At 40.0% G+C, this 18,979-nt stretch overlaps 1 protein-coding gene across 9 annotated transcripts in view; it reads left to right on the forward strand.

The window, feature by feature from the left end:
* The window catches only part of PARD3B (par-3 family cell polarity regulator beta), a 901,201-nt gene that overhangs the window by 876,969 nt on the left and 5,253 nt on the right, over nucleotides 1-18,979 (forward strand). Inside the window, exons 23-25 of one of the 9 annotated variants that reach the window (XR_005649078.1) lie at nucleotides 13,008-13,057; nucleotides 14,577-14,682; nucleotides 14,831-18,033. The exons of 6 other annotated variants lie outside the window; for them this stretch is intronic. Coding sequence is in view for 2 of the 3 variants with exons in the window: in XM_039844929.1 (XP_039700863.1) it covers nucleotides 13,008-13,047 (40 nt within the window). In the remaining variant the exon portion in view is untranslated. Of the gene's footprint in view, nucleotides 1-13,007; nucleotides 13,058-14,576; nucleotides 18,034-18,979 lie in introns of those variants that run through there. 2 more of the 9 variants (XM_039844929.1, XM_039844930.1) reach the window with 2 other exon arrangements.

An 18,979-nucleotide genomic window follows, 5' to 3' on the forward strand; every position in this document is an offset into this window, starting at 1 on the left:
TCTTCTTTCTTTCTTTCTTTTTAAGGCACAGTGGAAAATATTCTGTTTCCTATTATCAATCTTCTTTATACGTAGACTTGAGACATACATGAAAATATATAATTTCTTTAGGAGTTTGGTGTAAGGATTTTACAGCGTTATAAATTTTAAGTTGAAATTTTCCTCTACTTGAGTCATCGCCCTTTATTTGCTGCTCAGTTATTGGAGACAATTTAGCACGGGAGGGGACTAGCGTGGAGTGGTAGTTTTCTGTTGTTCAAAGCGATTTGCAAGTTTTCAACCTGAGCCAAGTGTCCCTATACTTTATTATTATTTTTAAACTTTTTTTTTCACAAGTTGTAAACTTTGACATCAAAGACGTGGTGAAGTCTTCCAGTTTTCCATTCTGCACGTAAGGAGCGTGGAAGTTACCACTGCATCCTAATAAGTAAAAAGCTAAGCAGACTGAAAAATCAGCAGCTCCTCTTAGATCTGTAAGAGAGGTGAGAACACAGGACAAACCACTGCCCCTAAGATTGGAGAGATAGACAGGCGAATACAAGGAGTCAAGGCTGACCCGAACAGAAACATGAGCGAAACCTCTGTAGGAGCCAGCACCAGGAGAGGAAAACCTGACCTGTAGCTGACCTGGAGACGACTCTGGGAGTTAAAAACTTCAGGGGGGGCCAGTTATCGGGGGGCCCCCACAGTATTGTAAGATTTACCTCCAGGAGCTCAACCAGATTTTCATAGTAAATATTGGAGAAAAGTGCTCTGGAGCTTCTGGCAGAGGGAGCGGGGGAAGGAACCATTCAGAAATATGCCAGCGCACTCTGTTCCTTACACGGCCTGTCCTCCGGAGAAACTAGTTAACAGAGCCTAACTGACCTGGGGGAAGGGAAATGCCCAACTCTAGCTGGCTCTGGCCATCCTGTCCCACTTAAGGGAGGAGGAAAAAAGCTTAGAAATATTTGTGAAGTTCGCAGTACAGAGAGAAGCACAGGCTTACTCAAAGACTGAGATCTAATCATAGGACTATGGACTACTTTCCCTCTCCCACACCTTACCATCACATGATTAAAGGCCTATTTATAGCAGTTCCTTTTACTTCATACATTATGTCCAGCTATCAAGAAAAAAAACAATAAACCATACTAAAAAGCAAAAAAAAAAAAAAAAAAAAAAGAGCAAACATCAGAACCAGACTAGATAGGATGTTGCAATTATCAGACTAGGAATTTAAAACAACTATGATAATATGCTAAGGGCTTGAGTGAATAAAGCACACAGAACAGATGGGCAATGTCAGCAGCGAAATGGAAATCTAGGAAAGAACCAAGTACGGGGTGGCAGTTATAAGGCTGTGCTCTTTGTCTATTTCAGATTTCTGCATTGTAAATTTCTTGAGCCTTTCTTCTAAGAAGCCAAGAGCAATGAGATTCTATGCCAACACATCTATTTCCATCCTTTGGTCTCAAGAAGAAAGTCTCAGGAGCTACGTTCACAACCACAGTTAACTAGAAGACCCACATTAGTATGAAGTACCTAGTGGAGTCTAGTCTAAGATGCTAATATAGAAATCAGAGATCTCTAAGAGTCACTGGTGGTGTTTGAATGAGCCATTCTATCATGAAAGATCACAGAAGTCACTTGTCGAGAAGTAAATGTCTATGCTTATGAAATGTTTTTATTTCTTTATAAACTGCAATTATATTTGTGGAATAGATTTAGTTTTACTTAGTGTTTTCATGAAGAAGCTACCTAATTGAAAAGAATTCACAATCAGCACTAGAATATATCAGATTTAGATTTTGTGATTGACTATCATGCTATTTTTAGTTAACTACTATTCGAGCGATCTGAATAATAATACCACGACCATCAGAAATAGTTTATCCTCTTTTCCAAGGTTCTGACATGTAAGAGATGCTTTACTTATTGGAAGCTTCTGGCACCTCATTGTATTGGCATTGACTTTAACTTCTCTCTGGGGCCTCTCTTTTCCTAATATCACACACCTCTTAATGACAGGGATACATTCTCAAAAATGCATCGTTAGGCAATTTTGTCATTGTGGGAATATCATAGCATGCGCTTATACAAACCTGGATGGTACAGCCTACTCCACACCTAGGCTCAGTGATACAGCCTGTGGCTCCTGGGCTACAAGCCTGTTCAGCATGTTACTGTACTAAACAACACGAGATTAAAACAAGCGCAAGAAAAAAATCATGTGATTGAGAGAGTGGTGAAAACAAGGTGTCTGAGGCTGCCGCCAGCGTAACACTGCACACTGTTTAACAGCAAACTTTTTTTTATAAGTAGAAAGAGTACACTCTAAAATAATAATAGAAGAATAGTATAGTAAATGCATAAACCAATAACGCAGTTATTTATATTATTATCAAACATTATGTGCTATAGATAATAGTATGCGCTATACTTTCATATGCCTGTCAGCACAGTAGGTTTGTTTACATCAGCATCACCACAAACAGGTGAGTAATGCATTGTGCTATGACGTTATGATGGCTACTATGTCACTAGGTGATAGAAACATTTCAGCTCCATTATAATCTTATGGGACCGCTATTGTATATGCGGTTCATCATTGACCTAAACATTATTATGTGGCACATGATTGTAGATAATGCTGCTGAGGGAGAGTTCTGTTTCAGGTAAGCACTCAGATACTAGGCTATGCTTGTTGGTATTTTGTTTTTCATTGACTTGAATTTTTAGAATCTTTTTCCACCATGAACCCTAGGCATGACAAATGGTGGGAAAATAAATAGAATTGCTAGTCCTTACCAAATGCAAAATATTGACTTGGAAACTTTTCTCTTCCTTTTTCTGTTCCCTGATCTTTTCCCAGTTTCCCAGTTATAGCCATGCTTTGCGAAAAGCAACAGACTCACTAGAAGTGCGATGAGAAAGGGAGCGGATTTATGAGATAGAAAGCAAAGGCCATAGGCTCCTGAAGTGTAGGGCCTTGACTTGTCACCACTATGTCGTCAGCCTTGCGTAGTGCCTGGCACACAGGAAGCATTCAAGTAAATTCTAAGGCAGAAAAAGAAAGAATAAACAGTTGAGAGAAAGAAAACTCCAGACATTTTACTGTGCAGGTATCAGGAAGGATAGTTTTCTAATTTTAGTCATCGAGTTGAACTGGAAATTCTGTTTGTATTCAATTTAGTGAGCTTTCATTGAAAGCAAAAATTTGGGGGGGTTCTATTCTTTTTAAGTTTTATTTCTGTCATTGATAAAAATAAAAAATAAAAAAAGATTTCTGCTAACCAAAATGCACAAAACTTTTCTCAGTGCATAATCATTGAGATGACTTGGCATGTTTTTCCAATTTTCAATTTTGAGTAGTTTGTATATCTATCCCAGAGAATTATTTTCAAAATCTCAAATTTCTCATTTTTGTTATTCATCCAGACCTTAATTTTTTAATGCATTCAGCAATTTTTATCAAACATGAGTGATTGGATTTTTTCCAGACAAGTAATGAATTTTTCAACTGTGGGATTTCTTTTGTGTCTTCTGTGGAGATGTGGAATACTCAGTTTAAGAGCTGGTAAAGGAAAAGGAGCAGTTGAACAAAGTAGGGGGCAGAGTCACCCATATCCTTGATTCTGATCATGGCTCAGATGTATACATTTGTAAAACCTCATGGAACCAAACACTTCACATGGACACATTTCTTATATGTAAATTATACACCAGTAAGTTTTTAAGAAGGAGGAGGAGGAGGAGAAAAGAGAGGCCCATATTTATCTGGGCTTTACTTCCAGGTCATGTCATGCAAAGCTTAAGCCCCCAGGGAATCTTCAGTTACTCTGGCCCTTCCTGGTCTCTGGCAAACTGCAACTCTCTGAGTCCCTTAGGGTGCCCTGGCTCATACTTACCACACTTTCAAAACCACAGGAGAGAACCCAAGCAAGTCCAGCTGCCTTGCGCTGCCCCCGAGAAATAAGCTTCCATATTCTTAGGCAGTGGAATAGTCCATTTGCCATTCAAATAAACACCATGAGCCTTATTACTCCTTTTATAAAATCAGAATGCCATAGGATGAGATTACAGTCTCATGAAAGTCAGGCTCTCCAGACCTCTTTCCCCAAAGCAACTCCAGACCCAGTCCCACCTCCAATGGTGTATGTGAACAGAGACACAGACAGAGATGAGAAACTGGTACAGGCTACATGTGTCTGTGACTAGAAGGAAGAGTAGCAGGCTGGAAGAGATGGGTAAGTCATGTTGGTACCTTCTTTTTTTTATCTACTCACTTGGGTCTGAGCAGACAGGAATCTCCTGGCATATTTTATATTTATGCAACGAATTGCTAATTATTTGAACACTCTCGTTGTTGTCACCTATTTGGGTAATTGCTAGAGGACAAGAGTTTGGAATTATTCACTTTCTCAGAAATAGACTAACAGAGTTGTGCATGTAGTTACAAAAGTTAGTTAGAGGTTCAGGCATCTAAACTTGAAGTTTGTCAAGGACCAAAAATCCATCAGGGACCATACCCCATACCTCTTCTCTTTCCCCACCCAATACCCTCTTTATCACAGTTTAAAGAGAGAACTCTTCTAGGCATTTTGCTTTTCACCTTCTCTGCCCTGGAGATGTTGGAAACTGCCTGGGGTTGAGGTGTCTGCCCACTGCACCCGATTTATCTCCTGTCTTCTCAGCTACTTCAGTAAAAGAGGGATTCTCATTTCAACATGTCCAACAAAAGTCTTAGGCTGCTGTGATTGGGTTGTATACTTAACCATAAACAATCACTGTGCCCAGTGGGGTGGAATGTTCTGATGGCCAAGTCTGGGTCACTTGCCACCTCTGGAGTCACCCATAGAGTCACTCCATCTGAACCATCTGGACTGAGAATGGGCATGGAATGATTCCCCAAAGAACAGAATACTGGTACCAAGATAAGATGGGACAAATGCTAGACAGGAAAAACAGCAACTTTCCCCTGTCCTAACTCTGATGACAAGAGAAGAAGGAAAGATGTAATAAAGGAAAAAAGAGAAAAATAGAAGCTCTTGTCACATACTTATAAAAAGTAGAATGAGTGCTAAACCCCTAAAAAAATGATCTGTCAGACAAATGCACCAAACTGGTGCATTTCTACCTCCGGATCTGATTGTCGTCTGACCCACAGGCTTCAAGAATGTTTCCTCAAGTAAATATAATCCAATGTTCCATTCATCCAGCTAGTACAATATAAAAGAAAAAGACACGAGAGATGGAGATAATATGTCTCTTTTGAGATCATGCTTCATGGTCTTTTGGCTGCTGCCCAACTTCCTTTGGGTTTTGATGCATGCATCTACCACTTCCTTTATAGCTACACATGCATTTGTGTTTGTGTCTCTCTGAGAACGTAAACAATCCTCCAGCAAGTCCTCCATCACTTCTGCAAGAAGTGGTGCCAATGTGGACACACTGATAAATAGCAATTAGTCTTAAAGAATATAACCAGGACTACACACAAAAAAAGAACAACTATTTAGAGAGAGTGTACGTTTTAGTGTATTTTGTGCAATTTTTTTAATGAACATAGTCCGTAAATTTGGGGAAAGTGGTGATAACTTGCCTCATTTCCATCTGGAGAAAGATTTTTAGAGAAGATAAAGGCCTCTGGACATATTTGAATATTTGTAAGACTAAGAAAAGCCTGTAAGACATTATGGAATCAGGAATAAGCAATAAAAATTTGGAACAGAGAAAAAAATAATAACAATAACTTGGCCAACCTTTATCAGTCACTCGCCATGCTTAGGCACTGTGCTAAGTGGTTTATAGCATTCTAATCTAACCCTAACTACTCAGTGAGGCAGATAACCATTACTATCCCAATTTTACAGATGAGAAAACTAATATTATATTACAAAGGATAGCAACTTTCCAAAGTCACAGATCCATTAAGTGGAAACCAAGAACTATTAGTGCCTAACTCCTCTGCTATTTCATCTCTTGATGTTCATAGCAGGGTCTGTGTCGATGGTCAGAATTGCTCAGTGCAAAGCTGGCTGAGATCTGAACACAGACATACCTAGAGGTAGAAAAAGGGACCTAGAGGTAGAAAAAGGGATCAGGAAAGTCTGCAGCAGGAGATAAGAGAAGAGGTTCTGGTGGTTGAGGCCATCAGAGACAAAGAATTCCGTCCAGTTTTGACAAAAATCCAAGATCCCAACAGGCAGAAGGGAGGACAGCCTTAGAGGGAATCTTATAAAAGACTGAAGACAAGAAGTTCTATTAGCATCAGAAAAGTCCAGCAGCAATTGAAGACACCCAACCTTAGACATTAAGATTCAGGGGCTAGGAACTCATTCCTTGAAGGATTTTAATGGGTAGGGCAGAACCTCAGGAGAATGTGAAGGGGTAATACTTATACTACCTTGTAATTGAGTAGGGTTTTGTCATTTACGCAGGGCTTTTCCATACATACATCTCTAATTTGATCTTCTCCCAGCGACCCTATGAGCTTTGCATTATAATCCCCACTTTTGAGTGAAGGAAATGAACATGGAAGATTCTTACTCAAAGTAAGTGGCAAAGCCAGACCTTGAACCCAGGAGTTTTTACAGCAAACAGGCCCAGGGCTCTTGTTTACCATAGAGCAGCTGAGCCGACCATTAAAACAGACACTCATTTACTGGAGCTGATGTCCAAAATGGGAGCTTGGTCATGAGAGAACCAGAAGGATACCACTTGCCAGGGGAGAATGGTACTGTGGCCGGAAGTCAAATGAGCACTTTCTTCTCAGTAGACAAGTGTAAGTCCCACTCGGTTTAAAGAAGAGAACCCTTTTTTCCCAACAAGAATCTGTAGATAGCATTAATTTAATAAGTATTGTATTGATTGCCTACCACAGGCCAGGCACTGGGAATTCAACAGTGAATTCAGTAATAGTCCTTACCGTTAATGAGCTCATAGTTTATTGGGGGACATGTACAAAAATAGGTAATTAAATACAATGATTAGCAATTACACAGAGGTAGAACTTCTACAAAAGCGTAAAATCTACATTATATTCAAAATTTTTCATGATCTTGTATAATTTTACCATATAAATTTAAACGAATCATGACTTAATTTTTGAACATTTTGACATTGCTCAATAAGTTCATAAGAAGGGCATCTGATTCAGAAATCAGAGATCAAGAAGAAATGATATCTGGGACAACTAAATTTTGACACTTAAAAATAAGAACACTTTCTTGGCCTCTGAGCTTTCTACCCAGTATCCTGCAGTTTTCCAGCTGCCTCATTTATAGTCATCATCTCTCACTGTCCCCTTCTCTCTGCTTGACCATATCCAACTCTTCCTTCAAGATTCCCATAAAGCACCTGCTTACAGACCCCTTACCTGTAGCGGGAATCCCATGGCCCTTAGCATTGCGCCATGTGCCCTGTCTTATCTTTCATCTCTTTCTCTGTCTCCCCAGCTAGGTGGTAAGATCCTTAGGACAGATGCTGGAGTTGATGCATTTTTGTAGGTGCTTGATATTTGGGGGTTCATTTAGCACTGTCGCAAGCTGAGGAATAAGATGGCCCTTTGGGATAAATTAACATTAGGAGCTTCATCCATCCAGATTTAGAACTGCAATACAGAGTAAAGGTAGAGGATTGTTTTTTTAAATAAGCATTTGGCTTCTAAAAGCAATTCTGATTGCCTGCCCCTGGCTAATAAAACGTTCCCTGAAGACATTTCTTTTGACCAGAAACAGCACCCAGAGAAGAACAAGTGGATTTAAATTTGGTTATTTTTCCCATCTTGATTTTTCATGTTATTATTCATTTAAGTAGTGACGATGAAAATAATTAACAATTTAATCCTTTTGATTGTTGTTCATGTCGTCGATACTTTTTTTTTTTTTTAACCTTAACTATGTTTCGAACGACTGTAAGATTGCTGAAACTCCAAGGAGAATTTTTGAGCTTCTGGTTTTACCAAATTGTAGTTCACTATACCTCACTTAATCAACTAAGTAGAGAATTCCCCAATGGGATGTTAGGGAAGGGTAAGTATGTTGTAAATAAAACAATTAAAGTGCTAGTTCACACCTCATCAAATTGCTTAACCACCTGATATCAGTTAAGTACATACATTCCTCATAAAATGCATGGTGGCAAGGAGGTAAATTAGAATCCAGTTTTTCTGAAGTGGGACATATCTACCCTTGAACTGAGGTCTGGTATTATACTGCCGAGGGCTGGAGTGAAACCTGCACAGTATCATCTTGTTGGCCAGGAAAATATCTGCATAATGCCTCTCAATGGGGAGCTCAAAGTCTGATCCAGAAATCCCATTAGGCAAGGAAAGTTCCTTTTATAATTGCAACTTTTGAGCCACAGGAGTAATATAAGATCTTAGATTCTTTTTACCCCAATTTTCCTCCAGTACACTTTCACCCATATCATTGCATTCTCTCTTATGAGAAGAAAAGCACATATTACTTTACAGATAGAGAAACCAAGGCACAGATAAGAAAGTAGTCCAGCCAGGGTCACCCTTGCAGAGATCAGGCTAAAATGCAGCAATGTGACCTGAGGTCAATTTGGACTGGAGCCTGTGTGGTTTCCTGGATGGGTCATGAAATCATAACCCCCCGATGACTCATTGGGGCCACCTATTCACTTTACAGAGTTGAAGATAAGGCCTGAGAAACTAAATGACTTGTCTGAAACCCCCAGGGACATTAGCCAGTCTTTGCAATTTCTGTCTGTGGTCCATTCTCCATACTGCAGCTCTCTCTAGCACAGAGCTGTTGATGGAGACTTTATTTTAAAGATTTAAGATGGATCAGGTATGATGATAGAAATTTTAGTCTACTTCCCAGGGCCCTTCCCTTTTTAAAGTGAGCAATTTAGATAACATACACCTATAAGCGGAGGGTGCAAATTGAATGCAATAATGCAGAAAACTAGAGGTAAGATTTATTCCCATGGGGCAGGGGCTGCAATCCTAAGTAGCTATAGGGGCAAGTGGGAACTGTCATGGAGAGAAGCAGATGAGAGTAGAGCCTGCGGAGGGCTGTGTCCCTTCAGGGGGAAAGGGGAGGGTGGCTCTAGCTGATTGCAGCCTTAAAGGAAGGTAATGCCTGAATTTAAAGAAAAACAAGAAAGCTGAATTTTTATGTGAAAGCCCTCAATGTTTAAATGTCAGAAACTAGCTGAAAAAAATTTTAAATATGTAAGCCTATACACACACACACACACATTCACTGTGTGTGTGTATGCATGCATGTGTGCGTGTGTGTGTGTGTGTGTCCATCCTATGGGCCTACAAGTTGCAACCTCTGTCAGACGATTTCCTGCACTGACACATGTGGAATGGGACACATAGTGTCCACAGCACTCGGTCATAAATTTTGGATTTGTTTATGAATTCGTTTACTTGCTCGTTCTAGTTAAACAATCACCTTAAATTCCATATAGACTGCAGCAGTCCCCAATCTTTTTGGCACCAGGTACCGGCTCTCCTACGAGAATCTAATGCCTGATGATGTGAGGTGGAGCTGAGGCGGTGATGCTAGTGCTGGGGAGCAGCTGCAAATATAGATGAGGCTTCACTCGCTCACCACCGCTCACCTCCTACTGAGCAGCCCAGTTCCTAACAGGCCACACACCAGTACCAGCCCGCGGCCTGGAGGGTGGGGTCCCCTGATAAAATTTTATTTCTTTCAAAAATGATTGAGTGTGACTTCAAATTCAACAAGTATTGAGGACCTTGGTATGAGTGGTAGTCTTTTGTTTGTTTGCTCTTTCTCATCTAGTTCCCATTACAACCCTGCCAGGGGAGGAAAGGCAAGCATAATATCCCCATTTTACATATGAGGTCATTGAGGCTCAGAAAATTTTAAGTCACTTGGATCATGTTTCTACCAAGTACATTGCTCAATTCAAGCCCAACCTAGTGCCCTTGAGTCCCACACTATCCCCACTATGCCGAGGTACACCCTGATACCCCTTGGAACTGAAAACCCCTAACGGGCAAACAAGATCTCGTTCCAGGACAGCCTGGCAGGATAGAAAGCTTGAGGTCCACAAAAGCAAAGGGAGAGCCTAGAAGAACATCTTTCCTGAAGTTCAGAAACAAGCTGGCGTGGGGCAAATGATAAATAACGTTTTATTTGGTAATGGCTCTTTAGTTTTAAATCACTGCAGCATTTACTTTTAATTAATTTCTTTAAATTAGATGCCTCCTACTTATAAATATTTGCTTTTCGATGATAAGCTTTTATTTAAATTATTAAAGCTTCAGCTTCGTGACTGATTTTAAGAATCAAGATCGCCACTGTAATGATAATAGTATGCATGTGATGAAACGAGGAATTCATCTCGTATTGGTACTCGTGCCAGCACCAAATATGACAGAGAGCAAGCAAGCACTCAAGGAAAATAGAAACGAGGCTGAATTTTCAGTTTTCTTAGAATTGTTCAAGGACTAAATCAATAAATCAGGGCGTTAGAGAACAAATGTAGTATGAAATAATATCTGAAGGAATTCACAATAAAAGCGTGTCTTGCTCTTTTTTAAAAGCACTTATCAATGGCTCTGGACCCACATATTAGTTGGCTAAAGGGGGTAGGAGTGGGAACATGGGAGGGGGTTGTGGAAGGGCTCGGGACAGTAACTGTACAAGAACATCGGAGGCGAAAAAGAAGTAATGACGAGAGCAATTTCATAGCCCCAATCAGTTTGAGCTATTATACGCCTTGATTTGCTAGCTACTCAATTTTACCAGCATCAAAGGCAGGGATAGAACCTGAAGAAACTGGACTGACAGGCTACATTATGGCAGAAAGAGAAAGGACAAAGAATGCTCTAATTTCAAAAAAAGAAGATTTGAAAGTAAAAGGTTTGTAATGATGTTAATAGCCAGCCTTTACCGGCCATGTAATGATCATCCAGAGGATAAAGAGACCAAGGCAGAGGAGGAGCTCAGTGCTAGTCATCAGCACCTACGACTCTCTTAATAACTTTTATTATTTGTTGAAAATCATTTTGACAATACAGTTCAGTAACCTTTGTGCTATAAATCCATTGCATCTGCAAAAATGAAAGCCGAATAGAATGTAACATTATATGAAATCTGTCATGCTGATGCTATCTCCAAAATGCTCTACCAAATAATGAGCTGGATTGTGGATGGAAGGGCTGAGTGGGGCCAACGGCTGAGTGGGGCCAACAGCTGAGCCTCCCGTGTGCCCACCAGGGCCAGCCTGGGGCTTTGGAACCTGCTTAGCACAGACAGGAGATGAGGCTCAGAATTACCCTCCTTACTTCGCTGAAAATGATCATGAGGTGCTTCGATTCCACATCAGAAGTAATACAGAGCGGCCAAACGTGCTTTTATTTATTGTCTGGTGGAAACTAGATGATGGACCCATTGTCTTGGTGCCGGGCTTCAGGAAAATTGTCAGAATAGAAATCTCTGAAAGATACCCAAGCGTGATCGTGGTTGAATCAGTTATCGAAATCCAAACTAACCCCAAATGGAGTTCCAGGGCCAGGCTGTACCACCTTCACTGAGACCCCTCCACTTGAAGGAAGCTCATGTCACCCTTAAGAGAAAGATGAGGAAAACCCTTTTCACAGGAAACCGAATGGAGATGAAATCAAGTCAGTATTTGGAAGGGCTGATGTCAGAAACTTCCCACCCAAAAGTGAACCCAGCGCTCCTCATTTTTACATGGGTCCTTGCTTGGTCCACTTTTCTTTCGACTACCTTATAAATTAAATACTAATACTAACATGCTCATTTCTTAAGGCAGAAAGCAAGCCCAGAGGTTTATGAAATACGTTAAATACATCTCACTTAGTCTTATAAATTAGGGAGAAAAGATTATCTGATGTTAAAAAATAAAAATGTCTTATGGCAGATCTCATATTCAGGCACAAGCAAAACACTTAACAGTTGTCAGGAGTTAAATTTGAGAGTATCACATCCGAAAAATGTAAATGCTCACACAGTTTCCAAAAGAAAACTGGACTCTTCTTTCTTTACAAATTGTGCCATGTTTTCATTTGAGAGGAAGTGCAGTGTGCTCGAAATTGCCTCACAGTTGGTGGCAACTGGCTTGACAGTTACAAAATTCAGCTGCCCTTCGGATTCATGTGCGCCAAGCTCCGTACTGCTGAATTGCTCTCCTGTGAAACTGGCCCACAACTTTGGCTACCTGTCTGCCAGCCCTAATACACTATTGCTAGTCCAGAAGAAAAGTGATTTGAGTAAAGTAAGTACGCAGCAGTGAGGATGGACAGCCAAGAATATTTAAAAGACCATTTCCTAGAATCCAGTGCCTGGCTGGAGTGAGGATGACAGAAGGAATCTAGGTTTCTGGCATGGCCGACTGTGTAGATTATATCATTCTCCAAAAGGACCGCTGAGGCTGTAGCAGATCTGGGGAGAGGTAATTGTTTGATTTTGTACCTAAAAAGTATGAGGTACCTAAGGAACCTCCAAGTCGAGCCTTCCCCACAAGTAATTTACGTCACTCTCCTGCTCCAAATCCTACTAAATAATAATCACACTCCTTAATCCTTCCCCACACCACCCCTGGGATCATGATCCCCCATGACCAGTTCCAAAAAATCTCTCTTGACTGAACCACCTCTCACTAACCCACTCTTCACTAGCCAGAGTCAGAAGAATGTCTCTGATCCTTCTCACTTGCTGACAGTAGGCACTCTGAGAGATCAGAGGCTACACGGTCTAGCTTAATAGTCATGCATGTAGCCGCCAAGGCAGTCTGCCTGGGCTTGCTACTTCCTACGTGACCTTGGTCAAGTTACTTAATGTCTCTGTTCTTAGTATCTTTCTTGTAGTGCTGTTATGGGGAATAAGCGTGTTGATATGGAGAAAATGCTTAGGATAGAACCTGGCTTGCTGTAGGCATTGAGGAAAGAGTTGCTATGCTTGGCAGCCTTCGAATCTTTGCAATTCTAAACCCTGCTTTAGAGTAGTAGCACTCTTCCCAGCGCTTATATTTCTGTTTCTGAATTTCAGAGTAAGAGAATTGCAGTGGCAGGATTCAATGGGATCCTAATGAACTCATGGTATGGAAGCCCTTCCCCGCAACACACAGATACGAAGGTGTATGTATTTAAGATTCATTCACCGCAGTTCTTTACCCCTAGTGAAGAGGGATTCTGATGATCTAAGACTGTAAGTAGTTTATATCAAAATCCTCCTATGCCCAAGGCTTTAGAAATTAATGGCAGAGGAATGGAGACAGGTAAAGATATGGCAGCAATATGGATATCTGAATGTCTTTGGATAAGATATAAAAATATCTTATCCAAATTTTGTATATATTACTCTAAAAGTAATTATAATCTAAATTGATCAGGGGAAAGCGGTCCTCATGAACACTGAGTTTTTCTCCTAGAATATCCTCCCTCCAGGCAGTGACTTTGGCCAGAAACTGTGTATTACTTCTCCTAAGGGGCAAGGGAAACCATCTTTAGGATTCAGGACCCCACACTCCTGATGTTGTTGGTCCTCCAAGTCTGACCTTGAAACTGAACTATTGTCTCTTGCATGACAATTGGATAAAATCCTCAGTGTTTCGATATTGAAATTCCAGGACGACTGTTACAATAGAAAGAGAGAGAGATGATTTTAGTGGCTTAACAAGTTATAATGATTTGTTCCTTTGGTTGCCATTCTCTTTAAATAAAACCTCTTCTGTGGTTAAAGAGACCATGGGGTAATTGCATGCAGGTATCGCTCAATGGATTTCATGACTTTTTTGTGGCCACTCACAGCAGTTTTGGCTTTCCACAAGATTCCTTCTCTACATATGCTCTCATGTTACCCTTTTTAATTGTCCTCAGCACCCACTTTAAAAATCTTGCTCCTCCTCATAAAGAAAATTATTCGAGCAGGACCATTTTTAGGAAATACTTTTCACCATCTGAATGGATTGAACATGCTTAAGGGCTATTTTGCAGATAATGTCTGCTAAAGGATTAGGTAGGATCCCATCCTCGTTGCATATGAAGTTTGTTAATAACTGAATTCTTGTTTGTGGTCCTTGTTAAACAGTGAAGAAATGAAATGTGGGCGATCAAAATTCTAAAACTGTCTTAAACTGCTTCAGAGATGTCTTCTGAGCACTCAGTCATTATCATTTCTCTCCCATTTTCTTTACAAACATTTCCGTGGTATTAACAAGGCCAAAGCATCTACTGATGAATCTGTTCTCACTCCGGTTCTTAACAAAGAGAGAGAGTTCTTTCCTCATGTCGCTGTGGGAAATGTGAGTGGTGAAAGTGGAATTTCTTTCAGAAATTGTTTCCGTAACAAAGGCCATCAAATGATCATTATATTTTATGATTCTGTGAAATCTGCAGCAGTCACAGCTACGTGGTATACAGTGCGGAGGGCTCTGCTGACCCTGGCCAACCACATTCGGGCCCGGAGCAAGGATGAAGGCCTGGTAGCTGGAAACCTGGCACTGAAGGAATTCCAATCACAGACTAAAAGCATCTCTGTCCACATAGCATGGGGGACTCAAGTGCCTATGAGTATATTAGATTGTGCTAATCTTTTTTGGCTTTGCCATATTCATAGAAGAACCAGAGAAGAAAGCTCCAACAGCAGCTCACCACTAAATAATCTGTGCGAGGTATGCTTGAGAGGAGTCTGACTTTACCAGATGTTGACTTTATGCCAAAAGGTACAAGTACCTCTCTTAGCAGCAACAGTTTTACATCATGTTACTTCCACCCATTCGAACTCCAAATTTGGTCACAATCAATTATTACCACAAAAGGAAACCCATAAAACCTACTTTGAAAGTTAAGAAATTGTTTTTGTTTTGGCAGCTAACAGCACACACAGTATTTTACAGAAATTAAGAGGAACAAGATTCTGCCTTTTGGAAGCTTTTTCTTAAGTAAGAAACCCAATGCTTATATCTAATGTGGACATACTCACCTGTGCTCATAAATTCTTTATGGTTTTCACACTTTGTATGGCCTACCTTATTTTTACACCTACTGAACTCATCCCGTCTCAAAACAAACTCTCCTATAGTCACTGACGTGGCTCAACCCTAGCTGTTTTTCCCATTATTTTTCAGCTTCACCTGTCCTTCTCCTAAAGGAAGCTGATTGGATGGATGAAGTGCTGATTGTTAAACTCAGCCTTGATACACAAAGGTGAATCGTGATCCACTATTTAGTGCAAGGATTTGTCACTGATCCTTAAAAAACAGAAGATTGAAATTTTCTTTTCATAAATTATATAGCAGATTTGAGTTTTCTCTAGCAGATTTGAGTTTTCTCCCTTAGTAGTGTCTCCCTCACTTGAATCCCCTTGTTCTTTTTTGAATGGAAGGTAAAGGCACTGAGTTACAGGAAAAAATAGAGAGGTTTGCATGGTCCTAGCCTTTGCCTCTCTTTGGCATCTGTGGTTTATATCAAAGTCATCTGCGATGTGTATTTGGGAGGAGAAAAGGTTGGGAAAAGAGGGGAACTGGACGTTGCCTTTACCTCTGGTTGGTGTTTATCAATCCTCAAGTTCAGGTACTTGAAACTGTGATGATTGCACCTGGTTTTCACCTTGGACATTGTCTCCCTGAGACTTTTTATTTGAGATCTCGTGTACTTCATTTTTAAACATGTATGTTAAGATGTTCCTAGATTGTTGTGTTATGACAGAAACAAAGGAAATTTCTTTGCTGGGCCATAATAGAAAGAATCCTGAAATGAGTCTTGAATAAATACACTTAACATGCACCAGTTAGTCATGTTGACCTCACTGGTAAGTCAAGGCAATTAAATTCTAGTCCAAGATTTATTAAGTACCTACTGTATTTCAAGTACTATGCAAAACAACAGAGTTAAGATAGCATACTTTTGTTCTTGGCAAACAAGACAAAGATAATATTCTGTGCCCTGATAAAGTATAGTCATTCTGTGTTGGACTCAATCCAACTCCTTTTTCTAGCTTACCACCTCCTCTCCTCCTTCCTTCCTTCTTTAAAAATTAGAAACCAGTCTTACCTCAACCATTGTCAGTCTCTGGTTCTCAGTGAGAGTCCGCTTTCTCCTTTTATTCCTCTACCCACCTACCTATTTCCCGCCCCTACACCCATATGACTCTCTATGTTTATTGTGTACGTTTGTAGGTTTTCTCTTTCCTTTAAATCCCCTTGAACAAACTCAACATACATTTCGGGAGCACCTATGATGTGCAAAGCCCTGTGCTAAGCTTTGAGACAAATACATGATCGCTAGATATATGAGGCTCAGTTCCTTCTTTCAAGATGCTTGTGTTCCAATGCAGTAGATGTCTAGCCACACGGCAGGGTGAAAGACAGATGAAGTAAGAATGACCAACTGTAGACAGTGCAGACGAAAGAGATTTTCTTTGCAATTGAAGGGGTAGAGGGGAGAGAAATGCAAGGGGAGATGCGAAGATTCAAAATTGCTCTTGCCCCTTCATCTTTTCCAGTAAATATAACCACCTCATTCCTAGCTAAAAGGTTTTTCTGTGACTTGGTCCATCCAGTGCTGAACCTTTCCCCATATAGGATTATCTTAGCAAATGTGTGAACATGCCTTCCATCCTTCCAAAAAGAAGAAAACTGTTTGTATTCAGGGGCTGGCTGGCTATCTGACCCACTTAGCTTCTGATTTTCAGCCCTTTCTTTGTTTAATGAAAAACAGTGACATGCCAAGATGGCAAAAAGAGGAAAGCCTGTGTAATGAAAGGGATCCTTACTGTTTCTTCACATAGCAATACCATATAGCTTTGCCATGTTTGCGCTTGAAGGTTAACATTCATTGCATCTACATGATTGGAAACTGTAGTCTATGATAGTTCCGATGAGTGTTCCAAGCAAAATCTGAATCCTTTTGGCCCCTAGATGTGAACCTAAATAAATGAGCCAAAAATTAAAAAAGAATGAACAGTGAAAAATGTGAAAAAAAGAAAATTTTAAAATATAGATATTTTCATGACAGCTTCCTCAAAGAGCTATATTATAAGGAAAGCAAATAGAGGCGTGTTTCTTTTTCCTTAAGTAAATATGGTTGCTGGGTGAGATTTTCAATGGAAAGTTTTTTTTAAGAAAATGATAATACATACAAACAAAAATCATGAGGTCACATGAAAAATGAGTTTTGAAGTTTTGATACATTTGCTATTTGTATCCTTATTTGCATCAGAATCTCCAGAGGAAGTTGCCCCTGGATTTCTCAGGCTTGGCTCAAAACATGCAGCATCAGTCACTGTGATAAGCATTTCTTAGGCCCCAGAATGAACTGGTTTTTGTGCTTTCCTACAAATACAAAATGTCACCCAAATAAGAAACTATGAAAAAGGAAACTCAAGATTAACAAAGCTAAAATTTTAGCTCCCTCTTCTTTTTTCTTATCAAGCCATGTAGTTAATGAAGAGGACTTTTTTTTCCTGTTTAAAAATTGTTCTTTTAAGTGTGTGTGTGTGCACGCACGTGTGCTCACACACACACACACACACACACACAGTATTCACAGAGTTGTTCTGCCAAAAATCTATAGGAAATGCTCAATTTTGAGCAAAAAGTCATTATAAACAACAGCAACTCCCTCACCCAATCAAAGAAAGAAAAATTCTTCTAGCACTCTTTGAACCTTAAACAGTGTTTTTATAGGCCAGCTCATTGTTTTTCTTCCCTCTGAAAAATTAAAAACGATAACTGTTTTGATAAGTTATACAGAGAAAGACAATTCCCATGATTTCACTCCTTGACAAAGAACAGCTACCTTACTTCTTTTCTGCCCCATGTATGCAAACTCACAGATATAAAATCTCCCCTCTGAAGAAGCAATGTGGGACCAACAAAACTATCTTGCATTCTGCCCCATCTACCCAGGGGAAATCTTCCTGCCTCTCACGTGAGAGGTGGAGAAGTCACAGGGACGAGGTGTGGGAGAAGAGATAGTGACCACAGCCTGCTGTCGTGGTGGCTCTCAGGGTGGCTTCTACTCTGTCACCACTTGATCTGGGTTTTCTCTCAAAAAAAAAAAAAAAAAAAAAAGTCGTGCCTGTCTTTTATAATGTTCTGTTTTAACAGAGAGAAAGCTCCAGGGAGAGAACAGTACCCTGAAAGTCCAAGGCCTGGAATTCCTCCTTTCTCTCTTTCCATTTTAAACAGGAAACATCCAGGCTAAGAGGGTCCGGAGGGAGCATTGGCTGTGTGTTCATTTTAAGGCAGATAATGTTTGTATGTTGCAAATGTCAGTGATTTATCCCAAGGGCTTAAAATGAGTGCAGAAAAACCACATGTTTCACTTCATGCAGAGAAATATCTTCAGTAGACTTTGAGAAAAAGCACAGGTTAAGGATTTTTTTTTTTTAAAGCATTTCGGAAATCTCTAACATGAACCAAAGGAAATAGAAATGAGAGCGGGAGTGGGAGGGGGGTGAAAATATTTTATGATAGAAGATATAATGAATCCTGGAACTCTCCTAAATCAGAAGTAAAATTCTAAAGGAAAGAGAAGATGAAATCCCGATCCTTAATTTCCCAGAGCTGAAGTGACGGATTATACATTTGTGCTCTATTTGTCATGGGTAATTTAAAATGGAGCAAAGCATACTGCACTGAATAATAGCAGTTGATGCTATAATAACTTGTACGTAAACAATTTAATTTTTTTATCTGAAAACTCTCACTAACTAAATTACCCCAAGCTCAGGGATCTATCTTTCATTATTATACATAGCCAAATTAAGACATAAAAACGTAGAGCGAGAATGGTATTGTTCATCCTTATGAATGCGCTCACATGCTGCTTTCCACATGCTTGGTGCTTGGAGCTTGTCAAACCTTCATCGATTTGGGGAACTTGCAGAGCTGTTTTAACATCAAACTCTGCAGATTACAGGGTGATTTGGACCCTCATTGATGGTGCTTGATTAACCACAGACATTCTATTCTTACAGCCCTGTCAGTTCTTTCAAGTGTTCTACCAGTTTGTGCT

This window comes from Pteropus medius, unplaced genomic scaffold (assembly GCF_902729225.1).
Source record: "Pteropus medius unplaced genomic scaffold, Ma_sr-lr_union100, whole genome shotgun sequence".
NCBI classification, from domain to species: Eukaryota; Metazoa; Chordata; class Mammalia; order Chiroptera; family Pteropodidae; genus Pteropus; species Pteropus medius.